Genomic DNA, 7,945 nt, shown 5'->3' with positions numbered 1-7,945 from the left:
AAGAGTTGTTCTTGTGCTTAAGGCCATACCATCCTGAATATGCCCGATATCGTCCGATATCGGAAGCTGAGCAGGATCGTGCATGGTTAGTACTTGGATGGGAGACTGCATGGGAATACCAGGTGCTGTAAGCTTTATGTTCCACTAGAGAGTACTCTTGTGTCATGGAGCAACTGCCTTTTATTTATCACCCTAATAATATCATGTATTTTTATTGGACTAAATGCAGTTTGTATGTGCTGCCCTGCCCTGCCCTGATCAATTTAAATAATAGACAGTGCGTTTCCCTCAAAATATATGTGTCATGGAGCAACTGCCTTTTATTTATCACCCTAATAATATAATGTATTTTTATTGGACTAAATGCAGTTTATATGTGCTGACCTGCCCTGTCCTGATCAATTTAAATAATAGACAGTGCGTTTCCCTCAAAATATATGTGTCATGGAGCAACAGCCTTTTATTTATCACCCTAATAATATCATGTATTTTTATTGGACTAAATGCAGTTTGTATGTGCTGCCATGCCCTGGTCAAATTAAATAATAGACAAAGCGTTTCCCTCAAAATATAGGCAGTACATTCAGCCTTTGTTTTTAGTTGGTTCATTAAGTTGCATGGAAATACGAATCACTGATACATTTTGTTCATGTCTTTTTATAGTGTACCAAGAGTTGTTCCTGCTCTTACGGCCATACCAGCCTGAATACACCAGATCTCGTCTGATCTTGGAAGCTAAGCAGGATCGGGCTTGGTTAGTACTTGGATGGGAGACTGCCTGGGAAAACCAAGTGCTGTAAGCTGTTTGTTCCATTAGAGAGTACTCTTGTGTCATGGAGCAACTGCCTTTTATTTATCACCCTAATAATATCATGTATTTTTAATGGACTAAATGCAGTTTGTATGTGCTGACCTGCCCTGCCCTGATCAATTTAAATAATAGACAGTGCGTTTCCCTCAAAATATATGTGTCATGGAGCAACTGCCTTTTATTTATCACCCTAATAATATCATGTATTTTTATTGGACTAAATGCAGTTTGTATGTGCTGCCCTACCCTGGTCAAATTAAATAATAGACAAAGCGTTTCCCTCAAAATATAGGTAGTACATTCAGCCTTTGTTTTTAGTCGGTTCATTAAGTTGCACGGAAATTCGAATCACTGGTAAATTTTGTTCATGTCTTTATATAGTGTACCAAGAGTTGTTCACTTGCTTACGGCCATACCAGTCTGAATACACCCGATCTCGTCTGATCTCGGAAGCTAAGCAGGATTAGGCCTGGTTAGTACTTGGATGGGAGACTGCCTGGGAATACCATGTGCTGTAAGCTTTTTGTTCCACTAGAGAGTGCTCTTGTGTCATGGAGCAACTGCCTTTAATTTATCACCCTAATAATATCCTGTATTTCTATTGGACTAAATGCAGTTTGTATGTGCTGCCCTGCCCTGGTCAAATTAAATAATAGACAAAGCGTTTCCCTCAAAATATAGGCAGTACATTCAGACTTTGTTTTTAGTCAGTTCATTAAGTTGCTCGGAAATACGAATCACTGATACATTTTGTTCATGTCTTTATATAGTGTACCAAGAGTTGTTCGTGCGCTTACGGCCATACCAGCCTGAATATGCCTGATCTCGTCTGATCTCGGAAGTTAAGCAGTATCGGGCCTGGTTAGTACTTGGATGGGAGACCGCCTGGGAATACCAGGTGCTGTAAAGTTTTGTTCCACTAGAGCGTACTCTTGTGTCATGGAGCAACTGCTTTTATTTATCACCCTAATAATATCATGTCATTTTATTGGACTAAATGCAGTTTGTATGTGCTGCCCTGCCCTGCCCTGATCAATTTAAATAATAGACAGTGCTTTTCCATCAAAATATATGTGTCATGGAGCAACTGCCTTTTATTTATCACCCTAATAATATCATGTATTTTTATTGGACTAAATGCAGTTTGTATGTGCTGCCCTGCCTTTGTCAAATGAAATAATAGACAAAGCGTTTCCCTCAAAATATAGGCAGTACATTCAGCCTTTGTTTTTAGTCGGTTCATTAAGTTGTCCGGAAATTCGAATCACTGATCAATTTTGTTCATGTCTTTATATAGTGTACCAAGAGTTGTTCACTCGCTTACGGCCATACCAGCCTGAATACACCTGATCTCGTCTGATCTTGGAAGCTAAGCAGAATTTGGCCTGGTTAGGACTTTGATGGGAGACCGCCTGGGAATACCAGGTGCTGTAAAAGCATGTAAGAAGCTATGACATTGTATGATAATCTGTGTTATAAACTGAGATGTGAATATATGATGTGAAATATGAAGCTATGATATGTAAAAAAAAAAAAAAAAGCTGTGAAGCTATGATGGGTTATTAGGAGCTGTGATATAAGAAGCTTTGACATGTAATTAAAAGCTCTGAAGCTATGGTGTTTCATAAGGAGCTATGACATGATATAGGAAGCTATGATGTGGAGGAATTAAAATAAAAATAAAAATAAAAAAATACATCTGATCTTGGAAGCTAAGCAGGATTGGGCCTGGTTAGTACTTGGATGGGAGACCGCCTGGGAATACCAGGTGCTGTAAGCTTTTTGTCCCAGTAGAGCGTGCTCTTGTGTCATGGAGCAACTGCCTTTTATTTATCACCCTAATAATATCATGTATTTTTATTGGACTAAATGCAGTTTGTATGTGCTGCCCTACCCTGGTCAAATTAAATAATAGACAAAGCGTTTCCCTCAAAATATAGGTAGTACATTCAGCCTTTGTTTTTAGTCGGTTCATTAAGTTGCACGGAAATTCGAATCACTGGTAAATTTTGTTCATGTCTTTATATAGTGTACCAAGAGTTGTTCACTTGCTTACGGCCATACCAGTCTGAATACACCCGATCTCGTCTGATCTCGGAAGCTAAGCAGGATTAGGCCTGGTTAGTACTTGGATGGGAGACTGCCTGGGAATACCATGTGCTGTAAGCTTTTTGTTCCACTAGAGAGTGCTCTTGTGTCATGGAGCAACTGCCTTTAATTTATCACCCTAATAATATCCTGTATTTCTATTGGACTAAATGCAGTTTGTATGTGCTGCCCTGCCCTGGTCAAATTAAATAATAGACAAAGCGTTTCCCTCAAAATATAGGCAGTACATTCAGACTTTGTTTTTAGTCAGTTCATTAAGTTGCTCGGAAATACGAATCACTGATACATTTTGTTCATGTCTTTATATAGTGTACCAAGAGTTGTTCGTGCGCTTACGGCCATACCAGCCTGAATATGCCTGATCTCGTCTGATCTCGGAAGTTAAGCAGTATCGGGCCTGGTTAGTACTTGGATGGGAGACCGCCTGGGAATACCAGGTGCTGTAAAGTTTTGTTCCACTAGAGCGTACTCTTGTGTCATGGAGCAACTGCTTTTATTTATCACCCTAATAATATCATGTCATTTTATTGGACTAAATGCAGTTTGTATGTGCTGCCCTGCCCTGCCCTGATCAATTTAAATAATAGACAGTGCTTTTCCATCAAAATATATGTGTCATGGAGCAACTGCCTTTTATTTATCACCCTAATAATATCATGTATTTTTATTGGACTAAATGCAGTTTGTATGTGCTGCCCTGCCTTTGTCAAATGAAATAATAGACAAAGCGTTTCCCTCAAAATATAGGCAGTACATTCAGCCTTTGTTTTTAGTCGGTTCATTAAGTTGCACGGAAATTTGAATCACTGGTAAATTTTGTTCATTTCTTTATATAGTGTACCAAGAGTTGTTCACTCGCTTACGGCCATACCAGCCTGAATACACCTGATCTCGTCTGATCTTGGAAGCTAAGCAGAATTTGGCCTGGTTAGGACTTTGATGGGAGACCGCCTGGGAATACCAGGTGCTGTAAAAGCGTGTAAGAAGCTATGACATTGTATGATAATCTGTGTTATAAACTGAGATGTGAATATATGATGAATATGAAGCTATGATATGTAAAAAAAAAAAAAAGCTGTGAAGCTATGATGGGTTATTAGGAGCTGTGATATAAGAAGCTTTGACATGTAATTAAAAGCTCTGAAGATATGGTGTTTCATAAGGAGCTATGACATGATATAGGAAGCTATGATGTGGAGGAATTAAAATAAAAATAAAAATAAAAAAATACATCTGATCTTGGAAGCTAAGCAGGATTGGGCCAGGTTAGTACTGGGATGGGAGACCACCTGGGAATACCATGTGCTGTAAGCTTTTTGTTCCACTAGAGAGTGCTCTTGTGTCATGGAGCAACTGCCTTTTATTTATCACCCTAATAATATCATCTAATTTTATTGGACTAAATGCAGTTTGTATGTGCTGCCCTGCCCTGCTCAATTTAAATAATAGACAGTGTGTTTCCCTCAAAATACATGTGTCATGGAGCAACTGCCTTTTATTTATCACCATAATAATATCCTGTATTTTTATTGGACTAAATGCAGTTTGTATGTGCTGCCCTTCCCTGGTCAAATTAAATAATAGACAAAGTGTTTCCCTGAAAATATAGGCAGTACATTCAGCCTTTGTTTTTAGTCTGTTCAATAACCCTCCCGTTGTCCTGGTATTCTGTACACACGCCGTGCCCTCCGGGTCGAACTGTCCCCCTCTCACTAAAGGCCCAATTGGAACATGTGGGACAGTATGGGTGCGAACAGCCTTTGCAGATGTATTTGTTACACCTGGTGCACACCGTGTGTGTTTTACAGTCCTTCTTTGTGGGGCAGACCTGACACCTCTTCCTCTTACTGGGTTGTGCGGGGTTGGGTGCTTGGGCCGGTGCGTGGTCCGGTGCTGCGGGGGCGTGATCACGCCGGGGCTGATCACGATACGTAGCCCTCTGAACAGCTTTGACGAGCGCCGCAGAGGCTTCGGTGCGAGGGAGACGGGCCCTTCTTTGTATGAACGGAGTCACTAGTGCCTTTCCCAGCTGCTCGAGGAACACCCTCCTCTTGTTTCGCTTACCAGGCATCCAAGTAGGGTTGAGCTCTCGCCATATGACAAAAGCGTTGTAAGAGGACACGTCAAGGATGTTGTGGAAGATGACCAGGGGCCAGCGCGCGGTCATCCTCCTGCAGCTGTAGGTTCCAATCACCTTGTCTAGGTTGTCCACACCTCCCTTGTTGCTGTTGTAGTCTAGGACGATGGCCGGCTTCTTGTCCTGGCGACGGCTAACGTGAGCCTCGGTGTGCAGCGTGCTCAGGAGTAAGACGTTCTTGTTTTTCTTTGGCAGGTAGGACACTAGAGCGGTGGTGGGCGTGAAGGCGAACTTGGAGGAGAAGAGGAGCCTGTCCTTTGAGGCGAGCAGCGCCTGCGGGAGCTCTGGCTTGTTCTTTCTGACTGTGCCGACCACGGTGACGTTCCTGGTCAGGAGCTGGCGCGCGAGCTCGTATGAGGTGAAGAAATTGTCGCAGGTGACGTTGTGACCCCTGAGTCCCTGCGTCAAATCGAGCACGACCCTCATCCCCTGGTTCTTCTCGGGGCCTCCGCATGTGGCCTTCCCGGTGTAGACCTGCATCTTCCAGGCGTAGCTGGATTTGGAGTCGCAGGCCACCCAGGTCTTGATGCCGTATTTGGCCGGCTTGCTTGGGATATACTGGCGGAAAGGACATCGGCCTGGAGGAGAGAGAGAGAAAGAGAGAGAGAGAGAGAGAGGAGGAGAGGAAAGAGAAGAGATTAGCTTTAGCGTGTTGTGTTGTGTTGTGTTCAGTGTTGTGTTCAGTGTTGTTGTTGTGCTCTTGTACGGTGTTGTTGGCCCCGGCACACCTCTGAAAGGGACCAGTTGCTCGTCCACCGTCACGTCGGGCCCGGGGTTGTAGAGGAGCGGCAGCCTCTCGACCCACTTGTCCCAGACCTCTCTCACGGCCGCAAGTTTGTCACCGCCGCCTGCTGCGCGTCTCTCGGCTCTGGTCTGGCGGTCGTCGAAGCGAAGGAGTCTCGAGTAAGCGTGAAAGACTTTGAGCGGCATGGTTGCGCGGAAAATGGTCCTTCCGCTCTCGGCGTCCCAGAGACTAGAGGCCGCTTCGCCTCGGGACCTGTACACGCCGGCTAGGATGAGCAGCCCTACGTAGGCTCGCAGGTCTGTGGAGTCCATCGCTTTCCAGCGACCGCCGCCGCCGCGGTCGCGGTCTTCGTGGTCTTCGTGGTCGTCGTCGTCGGCGTAGTGGCGGTGGTCGTCGTCGCCGTCGCCGTCGCCGTCGCCTCGGGCTCCGTATTTTCGAACGCCCTCCAGATTGGTCATCTCCAGGATGATGTCTTCTATCTCGGGTGTGAAAAACAAGCGGAACGTGGAGAGGATGTCGCGGGCTTGGCCTACGGCCTGCCTAGTAGGCCCGGGCCTCATGTCCTCCGGCACCTCAGCAACCGGCCTGTTACTTTTTGCCGCTGCGGCGGCCCCTCCGACGCCCCGATTGTTGTCACAGGGCACCAAGCACCATAGGATTTGGCCGTTTCTCGACACGAATGTCTCTCTTTCCACTCGAGGGATATCGTGTTGTGTTCTGGGGCTGATGCTGCGGCGGCGGCTGCGGCGGCGGCTGCGGCAGCGGCGGAGGTCTCCTCGCTCTCCTCGCTCACTTTCACCTTCACCTTCACCTTCACCTTCCCCTTGTTCTTCCCCTTGTTCTTCTTCTTCTTCTTGTTGGTCGTCGTCGTCGTCGTCGTCGTCATCGTCTCGTTCGTCTTCTACGCCTTGACCTTCTTCTACTTGGACATCGTCCTCTGCGGCGGCGGCGGCAGCGGCTGCGGCGTCGTAGTCGTCGTCGTTGTCGTCCTCTGTGGTCTCCTCATCCTCTGGGTTGTATTCCTCCCCGTCTTCTTCTTCGGACGCTTCCTCGTCCGCTTCCTCGTCGCAGTCAGAGTCATTGGAAAATATATGTTCTAGGACCTGTTTGGCCGTGAATCGCACAGCACTCATAATAGCTTCGGCACCCAGGCTGGGGAAGTCCCCAAGACCTCTCTCTTCGGCACGTGTCCGGACATGCCACGGAGGCAATATTAGTAGTAGTAGTAGTAGTAGTAGTAGTAGTAGTAGTAGTAGTAGTAGTAGTAGTAGTAGTAGTAGTAGTAGTAGTAGTAGTAGTTGTTCTTGGTGTTCTTGGTGTTGCTGTTTTTGTTTTCGGCTTACCTAGTACCTCTGGCTCAGAGCTTATGCCTCTAACGTGTAGCCTGGGTCCGTTTGACCCCAGCCAGGACAGGACAGGACAACGCTAGGGGTTACACAGCAACTCGCTCTTACACTCTGACACGTAGCCTGGGTCGTTTTGACCCGGTCAGGACAGCAGGTGGAGACATACAGCCACTAGCTCTAACACATAGGCACTGACACGTAGCCTGGGTCGTTTTGACCCGGTCAGGACAGCAGGTGGAGACATACAGCCACTAGCTCTAACACATAGGCACTGACACGTAGCCTGGGTCGTTTTGACCCAGTCAGGACAGCAGGTGGAGACATACAGCCACTCGCTCTAACACCTAGGCTCTAACACGTAGCCTGGGTCTTTTTGACCCGGTCAGGACAGCAGGTGGAGACATACAGCCACTAGCTCTAACACATAGGCACTGACACGTAGCCTGGGTCGTTTTGACCCGGTCAGGACAGCAGGAGGAGATATACAGCCACTCACTCTAACACCTAGGCTCTAACACGTAGCCTGGGTCCTTTTGACCCGGACAGGACAGGACAGCGGGAGGAGATATACAGCCACTAGCTCTAACACCTAGGCTCTAACACGTAGCCTGGGTCCTTTTGACCCCAGCCAGGACAGGACTGGACTGGACAACGCTAGGGGTTATACAGCCACTCACTCTGACACGTAGCCTGGGTCTTTTTTTTTTTTGACCCGGACAGGACAACGGGAGGGTTATTTTCTCCCAACCCCACATAGACACTTTCTGGACTAGCTGTATCGCACTCAAGGAATGGCG

The 7,945-nt window shown here is 46.4% G+C and overlaps 1 protein-coding gene, 5 non-coding genes and 3 pseudogenes across 6 annotated transcripts; 8 read left to right on the top strand and 1 right to left on the bottom strand.

The window, feature by feature from the left end:
* The first annotated feature begins 15 nt into the window (after window positions 1–15).
* LOC121560477 lies at window positions 16–134 on the top strand (annotated as a pseudogene).
* Window positions 135–684: 550 nt separating this feature from the next.
* Window positions 685–803, top strand: LOC121560464. Its single transcript, XR_005998981.1, has one exon. It is a non-coding gene; the product is annotated as a 5S ribosomal RNA (ribosomal RNA).
* Window positions 804–1,213: 410 nt separating this feature from the next.
* On the top strand, window positions 1,214–1,332 carry LOC121560463. Its single transcript, XR_005998980.1, has one exon. It is a non-coding gene; the product is annotated as a 5S ribosomal RNA (ribosomal RNA).
* A 270-nt stretch (window positions 1,333–1,602) lies between these two features.
* LOC121560466 lies at window positions 1,603–1,721 on the top strand. Its single transcript, XR_005998983.1, has one exon. It is a non-coding gene; the product is annotated as a 5S ribosomal RNA (ribosomal RNA).
* Window positions 1,722–2,129: 408 nt separating this feature from the next.
* Window positions 2,130–2,248, top strand: LOC121560474 (annotated as a pseudogene).
* A 613-nt stretch (window positions 2,249–2,861) lies between these two features.
* On the top strand, window positions 2,862–2,980 carry LOC121560462. Its single transcript, XR_005998979.1, has one exon. It is a non-coding gene; the product is annotated as a 5S ribosomal RNA (ribosomal RNA).
* A 270-nt stretch (window positions 2,981–3,250) lies between these two features.
* LOC121560465 lies at window positions 3,251–3,369 on the top strand. The gene has a single exon (XR_005998982.1). It is a non-coding gene; the product is annotated as a 5S ribosomal RNA (ribosomal RNA).
* A 408-nt stretch (window positions 3,370–3,777) lies between these two features.
* LOC121560473 lies at window positions 3,778–3,896 on the top strand (annotated as a pseudogene).
* Window positions 3,897–4,748: 852 nt separating this feature from the next.
* LOC121560454 (piggyBac transposable element-derived protein 4-like) lies at window positions 4,749–6,935 on the bottom strand (the record flags this gene model as incomplete). Its single annotated transcript, XM_041873443.2, has 3 exons — window positions 6,716–6,935; window positions 5,786–6,601; window positions 4,749–5,635 (listed from the first exon to the last, which is right to left on the bottom strand). Coding segments are annotated over exons 1-3 (1,923 nt in total), but the record flags the coding sequence as incomplete, so codon positions are not given.
* Between the last annotated feature and the right edge of the window lie 1,010 nt (window positions 6,936–7,945).

This window comes from Coregonus clupeaformis, unplaced genomic scaffold (assembly GCF_020615455.1).
Source record: "Coregonus clupeaformis isolate EN_2021a unplaced genomic scaffold, ASM2061545v1 scaf5069, whole genome shotgun sequence".
NCBI lineage: Eukaryota > Metazoa > Chordata > Actinopteri > Salmoniformes > Salmonidae > Coregonus > Coregonus clupeaformis.
This window is presented reverse-complemented; position numbering and strand designations above follow the sequence as displayed.